The sequence below is a fragment of the Argopecten irradians genome, chromosome 1 (assembly GCF_041381155.1).
Source record: "Argopecten irradians isolate NY chromosome 1, Ai_NY, whole genome shotgun sequence".
NCBI lineage: Eukaryota > Metazoa > Mollusca > Bivalvia > Pectinida > Pectinidae > Argopecten > Argopecten irradians.
This window is the reverse complement of record NC_091134.1, coordinates 4,747,321-4,760,832: the sequence shown is the minus strand read 5'-3', so window position 1 is coordinate 4,760,832 and position 13,512 is coordinate 4,747,321. Positions and strand designations below refer to the sequence as shown.

The 13,512-nt window shown below is 33.8% G+C and overlaps 1 protein-coding gene across 1 annotated transcript; it reads right to left on the bottom strand.

Annotated features, from left to right (window-relative positions):
• Nucleotides 1–1,623: 1,623 nt before the first annotated feature.
• On the bottom strand, nucleotides 1,624–5,973 carry LOC138315754 (UPAR/Ly6 domain-containing protein cold-like). Its single transcript, XM_069257006.1, has 4 exons — nucleotides 5,814–5,973; nucleotides 4,613–4,732; nucleotides 4,220–4,398; nucleotides 1,624–3,152 (listed from the first exon to the last, which is right to left on the bottom strand). Exons 1-4 carry the CDS (start codon nucleotides 5,860–5,862, stop codon nucleotides 3,069–3,071), a joined length of 432 nt encoding a protein of 143 aa, XP_069113107.1. The 5' UTR covers nucleotides 5,863–5,973; the 3' UTR covers nucleotides 1,624–3,068.
• Between the last annotated feature and the right edge of the window lie 7,539 nt (nucleotides 5,974–13,512).

The following is a 13,512-nucleotide window of genomic DNA, read 5'->3' as shown; positions in this document are numbered from 1 at the left end:
CAGATACCTTTTGCGTGGCTTTTGGTGTTGATAATGAGGTTTAGTGTCCGAGTCAGTGACAATCATTGCATGGTCTGAAATTCCTGGAATGTTTGTTGAAGATTTGATTAAAGTTGGATTGGTGGTGAATATAAGGTGTAGGAGGTTGTTTTCCCTAGTTGGTTCTTCATGCACTTGTGTCAAATGTGCTGCTGTGGTTATTTCTATCAGAGTTGTTTGTACATCTTTATCTTGTGCCGTTTGATTGATGGTTAGTGAGTCCCAATTGATATCTGGACAGTTAAAATCTCCACAAAGAATAATATTATTGATTTTAGAATGAGACATTTGATGTAGTGATTTCTCCAATTCTTTCATGTCGCAATTTTTCCGGTGGGGCATGTAGAAGGATCCAATCAATAAAGGTTTGTTCTTTTTCAGTTTTATTTTAGCCCATACTATTTCGCACTCCATGACGAATTATACAGCCTCCTCAGACACTAAGCTGTTATGTACTAGAATAAACACTCCTCCTCCTATTGTACTCCTATCATTTCTGTATGCTGTGTAACCAGTTGGGAAAATTTCGCTTGATTTTATTGCGTTTTGTGTCGGGTTCTGTCCTGGTTTCTTTTCTCTTAGCCAGGACTCAGTTCCACAGATGACGTCTGGCTTGGTGTATTCCACTGCAGCTGTAAATTCCGCCTTTTTATCTTTTATTCTCCTGCAGTTTAACGACAGGATTCTCAGATTTTGTTTTGATGTTAAATCATACACTTGTGAACATTCCGAGCTGTTCATTCTCCTTTTTGATGATGATTTCAATGATGTTGATTTTTTCCGTTCTTAGGTTTGACTTTGGGCTGCTTGTCCAGAGAGGGTTGAAATTTGAACTTGTATCTGAACAATGTGTGATATTTCCATCCGAAATTGGGTCATATAAATTGGTGGTTTCGATTTCAAAAGTGTGGAACGTAAAAGAGCTAACATTTATATTGTCACACTTGCAGCAGCATGACCATTGAACACTGGATCTTTCTAGTAAACCGAAGTCCTCCGTACACATTTCGATACATGACTTATGGTGCCAGATATTGCAATCATCACAGCATACTCCTTTGCATGACCAGGTGACAGGGTCTTGGCAAAATCCACAAGGGAATATACTAGCTTGTCTGGTAGTCGGGCCTGGATTTTGTTCTATGTCGGCTGACAGTAACAAAATGAGCATAATCAATGTTCCGTTTCTGGTGTTTTTGGCTACCGGGAGACAGAGTGGACGTCTTCCTGCTGATGTCATTTTTTTGTTTAGTGCGCATATGTTAATCCATACCATGTAGCAGTAAATTACACTAAAACTAATCCACTAGGGATAATGTCAAAAAAAGAAAGAAAGAATTGATCTTCGTTCTTCTTGGCATCAAAACATCATTGACTGACTGACCACTTTGCCAGAACTACATCGTCTTAATTTTACCATTTAAATTGTAAAAAAAATAACCAAAACAAAACATTTTTAACAAATCCATCACATGATGTTTACAATAAAATATATTGTGTTCGAACTCCAGCAAAGGCCCAAAGACTATAAATAGACAATTCATAGTGACAGATTTATATAATTATTAAAAACAGACAAATATATTTATTGTAAAAAATAATTTTATTGCATAATTATAAAAATATCCATCTCTGGATAATGAGTAATGATATTTACAAGGAATAATCTTTCAAGTTTGATTGATATTGATGGCACAGATATTCTGTTCACATAAACAAACTACCAGTACTTAAAATTTATAAAAGCTGATAAAAGACAGTCCAGCTCTATATGTACATGTAATATGCAAAAGTTTCCGTGGACACTTTCCAAAATGTTTTGTACTCCCTAAAATTTAGACTTTGTTAAATTTTACAATTTTACTCTAAAGTGAACAGTCGGACAAGGAAAGTTAAATTTGGAAAAAATGGTGTGAATGTATCCAGTATAATTTCTTATGAAAAAGAAAAAGAAAATCTCCCGTCAAAACCTCTCTGCATGCGAAGAAATTAATTTATAGTATATGAATCCTAAAACATCCTCCCGACTGACTATGTTCGTGGTTACATTTCCACGCAGCCTCAAGCTCGCTTTCAAAAAGTTAGGCGAATTTATTTTTAGAACTTTTCCTTATTTCAATGGTCAGAACTGGGCAAGGTAAGCAGAACTTGACTGTCGTTCTAATATGTGAGAACATTTGGAAGGCCAATGAACGCATTTATACTGGTTTTCTTTGCCCGACTATTCACTTTAAATCAAGTTCTCTACAAGAAGAAAAGAAATATTGTAATTTTGAATAACCAGAACAACAGTAATTTTCCTATTATATTTGACTGTAATTCTATATTCAGTATCAACTTCCTAGCAGTATTAATGAATTAATATACAAACTTCCTGAAAGTTAGGAATGTGTGAATTAAAAATGATATGATCTACATTAATTATAGGCATTAATTCTGATAATGATGACAAAATCATTACCTGGAATGTATTAACTACAATGAAATCTTTGCATGAATGATATGTACAGATAATGAATCGGTTATATACAAAATATACAAAAAACGATACATGTCATCTTTGTAAGTTTTCCACTAGCTGATCTTTGTTCTGCGTAAATCACGGGAATGTACCGAATAATGTAACTGTGGTCATATACAATCTGATATATAAACTTTTACCTTAAAATATATTGTATAAAAATAATGTTCAAAATCCTGTGGAAATATACATGTAGGTCAATTATCTTCAGATTTATAAGTTCGTAGGTGTAAACTGATATTCTTTTTCAAATACATAAACTCCTGAAATCTTTTTTTTTTTAAATAATAATTAATATCATGAATGCTTCTTCAATCCAAAATTCTTCTTCATTCCTTGTTTATTACGTGTGTTTTCCATATTTTCTAACTTCTTTGTTTCAGAGTGAATAATCATTCAAGGGAAACAACTCTGAAAAAAAACCTGCTGTAATCTTTCTACCATATTCTCCAGATTATGTTCTTAAATGTTCTTTTCCCCCCCAGTTGTTTTTGCGTCTGTTTCCAAATCATGATCTCATCCGAAAGAAAAACTGTACAGCTAAAACAAATGCCAACAACGTCATGCTAATCTGGGTTGTTCCAGCTCCAAGCTGAAAATACAAAATAGGTATAAGTAAATTAAGTTATACATACTATGACTAAACGACAATCTTTTAATTTTGAATTATTCACCCAACAGAAATATAAGTGTTCTCTGAAATGGTGTATATACCACACTTAAAACAGATTTTGCTGTAGTATTTATCAATGGTAAATAATTTTAACCAAAAATTCAAATCTGACCTTTGGATCAACGACACAGTGTTATATGATGCAATAATAAATATATATTATCTCAGAATTACAAGTGACAAAGACAAATGCCTCTCAAAAATGGAAATAACCACTGATATAAATATTTAGCATGGAGGGTGCCGCATTTTACCCAATAAGTGTCCCCATTGATCCCTATAAGTGCCAAAGGCATCTAGTAGACCCCTGAGAGTATGTTTTTGACTCCCAACATCATATTTGACTCTTGAGTTTGAAGTACATGTCTATATGTGATATATTTTGACTCTTCAGATTTTTTATTTGTCTCCTGCATCTTCTAAAAGTCAATTAATTATAAGGGTCAACTGGATGCCCTGAGCGCTCATCCCCCTTTTTTAGCTTCAATTTCACTTGCCTCAAATTAAATTCAGAGAGGAAATATGTAAACTGTGGGTTTCTTCATTGATTTCTTTTGCAATTGTAATTTATAACTTACTTTGTTTGATAATTTAATGAAAGGATATTCCAAAGTTGGTTCTATCAAGTGCCCCCTTATTTCTTTCAATTTCACATATTGGGCCAAATATATATACAATATATCATTTTGGGCACACAGCAAAATGGTAAAAAAAGTTTTATTACTGGTAAGTTAAGTGACTATTTTGTCTCAAAACTCTGGAAAGCATGGGATTGTTTATTCCGGTTTGAAAACAGTTAAAAAAGGAAGAATCTTACTGACAGACTGTTACATAGTTCTTGTTATTATTTTTTTCACTTGATTAAAAGTTCCTATATTTTGTTTTTAATCTATAATATAATAAATATGATCATAACCCAGTTTCTGGAAAATACAAGATTATTACTGTTAAGACAGAGTTACAGATGGCGCCACCCATATACATACCGTAGTATAGTAGTTACAGCGGTCGCCTTGACAACACTCGATACAATGCCAGTCTCTGTACCAGTCCCTCATACATTTCAGTCCCTTACTGGCGCTTTCCGCCTCACAGCGATCCTTCCTGTCACACGACTTGGATACATAATGATATCGCTCACTCCGGGGCTGCCAAAATTCTGGCTCTGTGTAAAGGTGAGTTGAAGGTTTATAAAATGGACAAATTACATTGTATTTTGAAATATTGAAAATGTTTATTACAAAAAACAAATAAAAATCAATCTTTTCCCATTCACTACTGATATTTTAATATAATAACTAAATGTATCTCATATAAATTAACACAAAAACTGCAGTTTTCACACCAGAATTGTCCTTAAGATGATATTTGACACTCACGTTTCCACATGATTTGTGTTCGGCATGCATCCTGCGTCTCTCTACACTGGATTGTCGTCTTCACGCATTTGTCGACGTTGTTAGCCTGGGCTGAACATACATAGCACTCCAGGCCCCAGCCTGATAAAATGGCAAAAATTCACAAAATAATTATAAAACAGGTTCCTGTCTAATTAAAGACATATATTTAAATAATACATTTTGTATACTGAAAAATATCTGTGCAAATACGTAGATATTTTGGTGATTGTTCTATGCGAGTTCATATACTTAATACATCCAGTGCCCCAGATAATTTTTTGAGGGACGGGTAATTGTACTCATACTTTTGAAAGAGAGGGTCCCTCAGGGGTACAACTTTAACTTCTATGTGATACCCAAAACTTAACAGAGATATTTCGATATGCTATATGGGTAAAGCATAAAGAAATCGATGAAAAGTTAGCAATTGTGCAAATATCTTTCTGAATCAAGGGCACATATTATGTGGACTGGAATTATCCTGATTTTACTAAATTTCTTCTGATTTATTTCTGGATGTAAGTGTTCATACTAATTGGGTTGAGTAATTAATAATAGTATTGTACAGGTAATTTGTACACATTCATACAATTTTAAGGAGTAATTGACAGTGTTTCAATGGGTAATATTTTACCCGTGTACGCAGCTTAACTGGTGCTCTGGTCATGAACATAACAATCATATTTTGTCACAGATCAAAATGGACATAATTTACATCTGTTAATTCTTTTATATATACAAATGTACATGTTTATATACGTACATGTAGAAAAAAATCATGTTTATGATTTTATGTTTCTGATATAGCTGTTTAAAGAAAAGGGGTATGTTATTTAATATACATTCTATTGAGTTCGCTAGTCCTTTGCTGATTTCGACATGGCTTAAAACTTTAGCATACACAGCACATGTACAGGTACCAACACATATGCATTACAAATAATCAGAAACAATTAATTAATAATTACTGTATGTACATTTTGTGTATATTAGTTTTAATGTTTGCATATGTTACTGGTAAAACACGAAAATTTGTGTTCAGCATAATTTCCCTTTTCTTCCGTTATGAGTCAAATAACCGCCATTGGACACACCTGTTTATTTACCTGTAATTGTAAATCAAAGCAAGATGGAGCAATGTCTATATGTGTAGATGATTCGATAGAGATTATGTACTTACATATAGCTGGAAGACCCTGGAGAATAAGGATCAAAAATAGAGAATTCATAGATTTTCCGAGATCTTCAAACCAGGAAATCGTCTTTCATACCTGTATTATGTATACCTGTAAGTTGTGTCTAAATTTCGGTTCGTAACACGACGCGCTATGGTAAATAATTTCCGGAAATGACTCACATTTATTGAATTACCTCCCTTCATACGTGACAGTCTCAGCTATGCATACATGTGTTTGTGAGAGTAGGCACGAAGAAAATGTTCCATTTTGTTTTTAATTCTTATTATTTATCTATTGCTTTATTCATTCATTTGATTTATTGATTGTTTCATTTCATTTATATATATTTTTATTTATTTATTTATTTATTTTATTTCATTTGTTTTTTTTTTTTTATTTATTTATTTATTTATTTATTTGTTTGTTTAGTTATTTATATCTTTTATTTTTGATTACGTAATTTTATTATTTTCATTTATTCGTTATGTTATGCAAATGACATTGTGTAACACTGACACTTTCCAAATGGCGGCGTCACTTTTACATTATGAGATAACAACGTAAATACGTAAATTAATAAAAATGCCCGTTACAAGCCATTTTGAAATATTTATCTAGGTATCCTCTAAGATTTAGATACACATGTAGTTATATTTGGTATCCCATAGAAACAAATCATTAGACAAAATCAAATACGTACATGGTCATATATAGTGTACATGTAATTTTCAATTTCAACAATTTTTATTGCAAATGAGATGGAAATGGATTTGGCATCAGGCAAAGCTTTTGCATTAGTGATCATTTAGCCATCTCCAAGATAGTGATTACATGTACATGTAATGTAGTCCCATGTTCTACAAAACGTTTACACGGTAGCTAAAACTTTTACTTGAGGCCAGATATTCAGATGATAGTTGATGCTAGCATTTTTTCTTCTAGGTAGTTAATTTATAAGTAGTTGTCATAAAGTAAATGATAACTGTCATCAAGACCCTGCTTAAATATTGATTATGGGTGGGATAACCCGATTTTAGTAGCTCGTGGCTATATCATTATTGTATTCGTTAGGTAATTATCGCAGGAGGTGTCCAACGTAAATTATATTCTTTATCTTTTAGGGAGTCTCACTGATCTTAGATAATATCCGATAATACCCGATAACTTTTGTTTTTAATTTTTATTTATTTATTTATTTATTTATTATTTAATTTGTGCTGGTGTAGCATTGAAAAAAGTGAGAATTTACAAATAAATAAATAAATAAATATAAATACATAAATAAATAAATCAGTGTTCGTGTTATGAACTCTACAAAATATTATTTTTTTGCCATTTTAATCGTAATTTTGACGGCAACATGCCTACATGTACTTCATCTTATCAGGACCACTAGTTGTATGGTTGAGCTTGTAGGTTGAGGTAGGTAATTCACACTACAGACCAGGGAAGCAGTTTGACGTTTCAGTTTTCCCTTTCGTGTAAATATATATAAGATATTTCTTATTGTAGTGACAAATTAAAATGTATGAGACATATTTTACGATATGTTCCCTTATTTGAAATTTAAAAAAATCTCAAAATCAATTACTTTGATATTACAGATATTTTGGAAATTTTGATACTGTTCCGTAAAAAGGAAAATCTCAAAACAATTTTCGAAAATCGCTTCATTTATTGGGCTTGCCTCCCTTTATTCGTAAATGTTCTAGCCCTACATTTGTAATGCCTGTTACGTCTTAGATATCATTGTAAGAGTAATATTATTATGGAATGCGATACGAAGCGAACAAAGCTAATCTTAAATCGATTTATTATCAACTGAAATAATTCGACTATTTTTTAATCATTTTCTTTTCCTAAAACACGCATATGTACTAATACTGGACTCCGCCAATAGCTTCTCTCAAATCTGGAAAAATAGAAAAATATTTCTTAGGCATATTGTTTTGGTTTTGTTTTAAATAAAATGTTGAAGCTTGAAAACTAGGGACAGTAATGCCCGTATTGAAAACTAAATACTAGTTTATTATTGGCGGGAGAAACGACATTGTCTTAGCAGTTGAAGAATGAGAGAACAACTCGGTGGAATGTTCACAGAAATGAACGTCATTATACAGTAGCAAACCAAGTGACACAATGTTGTAAATATGTAATATTTATTATGTAAAATTGAGGAAAATGTTGAAAAAGATAAGACATTGTAATCTCAACAGGAAATAAAGATGTCTGTCTGTCTGTCTGTCTGATATTGACTGAGGAATTTTAAATTAAGTGGTAGTGTATTGTGAAAAGTAGTTGAAAGGAAATGATGAAAGAAATAAAGCAAGGGTTTTCTCCCTTTGTACGTGTGTGACTTCCAGTTGTGTTAAAATTCTGGCAAATATTACTAATAACTCATCCCAGTGAAAACCGGAATCTGTATAAGCGGTTTGACAATTAGTTTCAACCATTTGCCAAAAACCTATCATGGAATCAATATCATTTTAGTTATGAGGATATACATGTATACTTGATAAGACTGATTTTGTGGTGTAAAGTGATCAGATGGCCATGCAGGCCCTTGGACCTCTTTTGTCTTAACAGCCTTTAAAAAACCAAAACAATACTGTATGAAAATCGTGATAATTTATAAATATTTCACCATAGATAATCTCCGTCTTCCCGGCTATAATATATATATTTATTTAAATAGAGCGATCCTAGATATGTAGTTAGTTGAAGACTCATAGGGAAGTTGTTTTTTACGTTGGATTTCACCAATTCTCTGTTTATCTTTGCTATATATCTAGATTAGTACTTAATATCAATACGCATAGCATTCCATTTCCACCGTAACAAAGTATTGCCCTTGATCTGTAATACTGTATCGTAAATGAAGCAGGAATCGCTTTCTCTTACGAAACGTCTTGTTCAGTTATCTCTGTCGGGAGTCTCTATACTAGATTTTTGTTTCTGATTTGTTCTGGTTTAAATTCGAGTTCAAATCTTATTTACTTATCACCGTATTCATTGCTTTTCATGTGAAGAAAAGTGACTTTTATTTCAATATGTAAATACATTGCCCCCTCTATCTATAATTTAATGAAATTATGTGGAAGTAAGTCACCAATCTTAGTACATTTAGGTATAATATTATCTTTATCAGCTTTCCACACTTTTATCTTTTAATGTCACTTTTTTTCCTATTAGTTTTGGAACTTTTGATAGCATTAGTCAGAAACCATATTCTTAAAAGGTCAACGAAAATACCACAGTTGGTATCCGTCATCGCTTTAGTATCTTACACTTCTACATAACATCATCCCTCTATACCTCAATATTTCCATGGACCATTGGTGCGATATTGTAATACTACAAGGTTTTGAGGATTCTGATACAAAAAGATCGATGGTGGTTTTTAGTTCATAAGATCTTAACCTTAATCTTACACTAAAAAACGTATCATCATACAGATGGGGAAATAACATCATACCTGTTGGAAAAACCAAATACATTATTCCGTAAATATTTGGTAACGTAGCGACGTTGCCGTGCAAACACAGACATGATGTCTAGTAGTGAACGCATGTATCAAACGGGAGGGCTCTGTACGTACATACTAGATGTGGCACATCAAAAGAAAGCCGACAGATAAAATCAAAAGCAGTTTTAATTATCGACTCTTTCAAGCTATATAGCGTGCTGAAGATGATAAAGGAAGCGAGCTGATGAAGCTGCACGAGAGATGAATAGACCTTCTTCACAGGTAGGCCTCCTACAGGTGATGTATTGTCTATCGACAATTCTCTACTGGCTTCGACATCAATACTACATTGCTATACGCATGGAGACAAGACAAGAGAAAGGAAGCCAAATGGAGATAAGCAATTTCTGAAATAAGATTTATTTGTTTCATTCCTTTATGTGTTTTTTTATGATTTATAAATGATTCTTTTTAAGTTTGAAATGCAAAATAAAAAGCAGAATGCAGTATTGAAATTACATTTGGCCCTGCAGATAGGGCATTAGAATTGTACCTGCTGCCCCTATTGCATGATCGTAAAAGGCGACTAAATTTAGGATCTTATTTTTTTCTTTCTTCCTAATTTACTTTATTCTTCCTGACGTCTCCCTTGACACCACCTCACTTCTGGCCTTTGGTTGAGCGCTCGCCCCTGTGAGGAAGGCTCTGGGTTCTGTCCCCTGGCCGAGACACACCAAAGTCTATAAAAGCGGTAGTTTCTGTTCCTGCTTAGCGCTCAGCATAACGGGAGTGGGACGACTGGTTCGTCCGTTGTCAGTATAATGTGACCGGGTGTGGTGTGTTGCTTGGTGTCTTTGGCGGCATGCTTCAGTGATATAGCACTATAAAAAGGGCAACAGTTCCACTATACAAGAAGACACAACATGAATATACCGCAGTCTCCCAAAACACGCACCTCGCACAACATACACACAGTGACACAACACACTGCATATATGGGAGGCCGTCCTTACATGACCATAGCTGTTAATAGGACGTTAATTAATCAAACAAACAAACAAACAAACATAGAATTTTTCACTTTTGTTACTTTTTTTCTCTCTAGGAAATGAGGCGGTTATGGGAGGGTGCATTAACAGATGTAATGGGAAATAAAGTGTGATGTATATCGAGTAAAAGCCGTAGATCCAAAACACAAACCGGATAATTTTATTTCATTGAAATGAACACCTCAGTCAGTCATGTCAATGAATGGTTGACCTGTATGGTAAGCCAATTTAACATTTATTGAAGGATCAAGGTCTATCCCGTATCTAAGCGAATTATATAAGATATCTTATATATTATTAAAGATATCTGATATATTATATAAGATATCTTATATAGATAACTTAAATGAAATATCTTATATAGGATTTATTGAAAAAAATATAAGATATTTCATATATTATATTAGATATCTTATATTGCAATCAAGATATCTTATATATATGCATTGAAATTAAGGATCAACATTGCACTTTGAACAAATGCCATAGACCTGTGTCAGAATTTCCATACCAATAACTTCATTCGTATAGTGTTTCTTCTGTTTAAAATTTTACCTACAGACGACGCATGAGAACCTTCGAATATTCAGTTAAAAATCGATCCAGGACTATCCAAAATTAACTTTTCTTTATAAGACAAAAACAGCATAATTCACAAGCTTTGCAGATTTCATTAACTTCATTGAACACGAAGAAAATGATCTGCACGAAGCTTTTAAGAACACTACATCTCCGAAATCATTGTACTCATCCTAACCACCTCCTCATCTGGGAGGAAGACTATAGATTTCTGACGACACAAAGTAACAACTCAATACTCATACATGTGTTTGTTATAGTGATATGGGGCCGAAGTTTCTGTAACTTGCTTCAGACTTGCCAAGGAATTATCAACAAAAGGACATGTTTTTTGTATGACAGATAAGCACATGACCGTCACTGTCATCCACATGTCGATTTCATAATCTTCCTTTCCTTATGTTTAATGACGTACGGTCCTTTCGGTCAATGTCTTGTTTTCCTAAACACGTTTCTCCTTGACAACGTTTCTCCTTGACAACCGTTCTCATATACATATAACCTCTGTGAAGGCATTCAACCTCACTTATACCAAATATGTACACTGAAGCCATATACAACCACAGGAAGATTCCCCCAATAAATAAATTTGTTCCATTTGGACATATCATGAGACAGCAGAGTCATAATCAGTAAGTCTCGTGCGAGTTTGACGTCATGGAAATCGGTGCTCGTCACATATATGAAATAAACATGTAGTCTGTAGATGAAAGCACGCGCTAACTTTGATCATCACTTAAATCGTCCCCTGGGCCTCGTTTACCTGTTTTATCGTTACCGAGATCTTTCCTTGATTGGACAGTGTAAACGGGGTGGAAAGCTCAGGTTCATCATCTAGGTAGATGTAATGCTTTTGTGGTATTGCAATGACGGTCTCCATGGCAACAGCAGTGGACTGGTACACCTTATAGGAAATCATATTTCACCTGCCCTTGATTGACCCAGCTACATGATTTATTTCTCAAAGCCCAAGTGGTTTGATCTTCCATTTCAATTAATTAAGGTGAAATTGCAACTACAGCCGATCCATCCCGATCTTGATGTTAAGCTTGTTTTAGACCTGGATTTTCCCTGTAAGGTGTGTGGGTGCCACTAGTGAGTCGTAGAAGGACAGAGCGCTTGTATTGTGTTGTCAAATTCTCCTGAACATGCTCTCTGAATGAATTAAATTCTTTAACCCACTACACAAGTTCAAATTCAAGTTTTTTTTTACTACTTTAAGTCATTTGACGTATCAGTCATATACAATCATGTAATACAGGCGTGAAACAAAAACCTAACTCTCTCATCCATCCACTTATCACATAAATATTACACAAGGAAAGTTCAATTTTGGAATCAAAGTCCAACCTGCTTATACTCCCTTGATATCAATACATTTTAAGCCGTCAACACCACAGAATAGCATGAGACAAACAAGCTAATAGTTGTATAGGTCAGTATTTTTGTTTTGGTGCTCATGTGAAGCAAGAAAAAGTAGAAAAGGTACATTGTATCAGTGTTTTACCTCCGCTTTCGATGGACAGTAAAACTAAAACAAACAGGAAACACAACGGTAATATCTTTGTTATTTTTATGTACATCGTTGTTAAAATGACTTAACTAAAAAAAGTATTTATTAGCTGCTGCACCTGCTTGGCATCAAGTATTTGCTTGGCATCAAGTATTTCCTTTCCGATATCTTTCGAAGTATGACATACAGTAAAATGTTAACACACCAACATTAGAAAGAAGAGAATAATAAAATCTGTTACCTGTAAATGATCGAGATCGGGTTGGGATTATGTTACAAAATCTTAGCCCGTGACTGAGATAACCCGATCTCGATCAATTATAGGTAATAGATTTTTTTTCTCGCGCCTCTAAGATATAACAAAACCCATCTATACGAGTTCAGAACTAAAATTATCCCGTCTTGGGCCTCCTGGTTCAAAGCCGATTAACCATTTCATCTGCGCTTCGATTTCAGTCATTCCACGTAAAACTATAGTTCGGTTATATCAAAGAAAAACGATGATCAATCGGTACATAGTGTTTTCATAATTAAAAACAACAACCAAACAATGCATGGTAAATGACTGAATGCACATATTTCTAATAATATTGATTATCTGAAGCATGTGACGTCATCGATTCGATAGTATGACGTCACATGCGCGGAATGTTACATGAATGGCGTAAAATTCCGCCAAAAATCACGTAAAGGTACCCGACAGATCGGACGAGATAAAAAAATCTAGCACCGGGTATCATGTGAGATTTCCCTGTCCGAGGTGCGAGAAACTTAAATCCAAACTTTTGTCACCTTATTCTTGTTGATGCCGTAGAGACAGGGCATGCGGTATTGTGATGGGTATTTTGAATTGTCTTCATCAAACTTGTTTTATTATATTGTTACATTTAAACTGTCTAACTGCCTTGAAATACATTGCACCTTGTGTTTTCCAATCGAGTTGATTATTCTTCAATTAGAAACACAAAGTTTAGATGTGATAATTTATTGGACACTCTTTGATGTAGCGTTCACTGTTTGTGAAGCTGAAAACCTAGTTCTCCGTCTGATGTTCTTTATGATGAAGGCAGTTGTTTATTGTGTGAATCACATAT

Excerpts from the sequence above, each read along its gene's own strand:
- LOC138315754 (XM_069257006.1), bottom strand. The coding sequence starts at position 5,862 with ATGAATTCTCTATTTTTGATCCTTATTCTCCAGGGTCTTCCAGCTATA. Across the intron at positions 4,733-5,813 it reads CCAGGGTCTTCCAGCTATAT|GCTGGGGCCTGGAGTGCTAT; the intron begins GTAAGTACATAA and ends CCATTTTATCAG. Across the intron at positions 3,153-4,219 it reads GCTGTAACTACTATACTACG|CTTGGAGCTGGAACAACCCA; the intron begins GTATGTATATGG and ends TTGTATTTTCAG.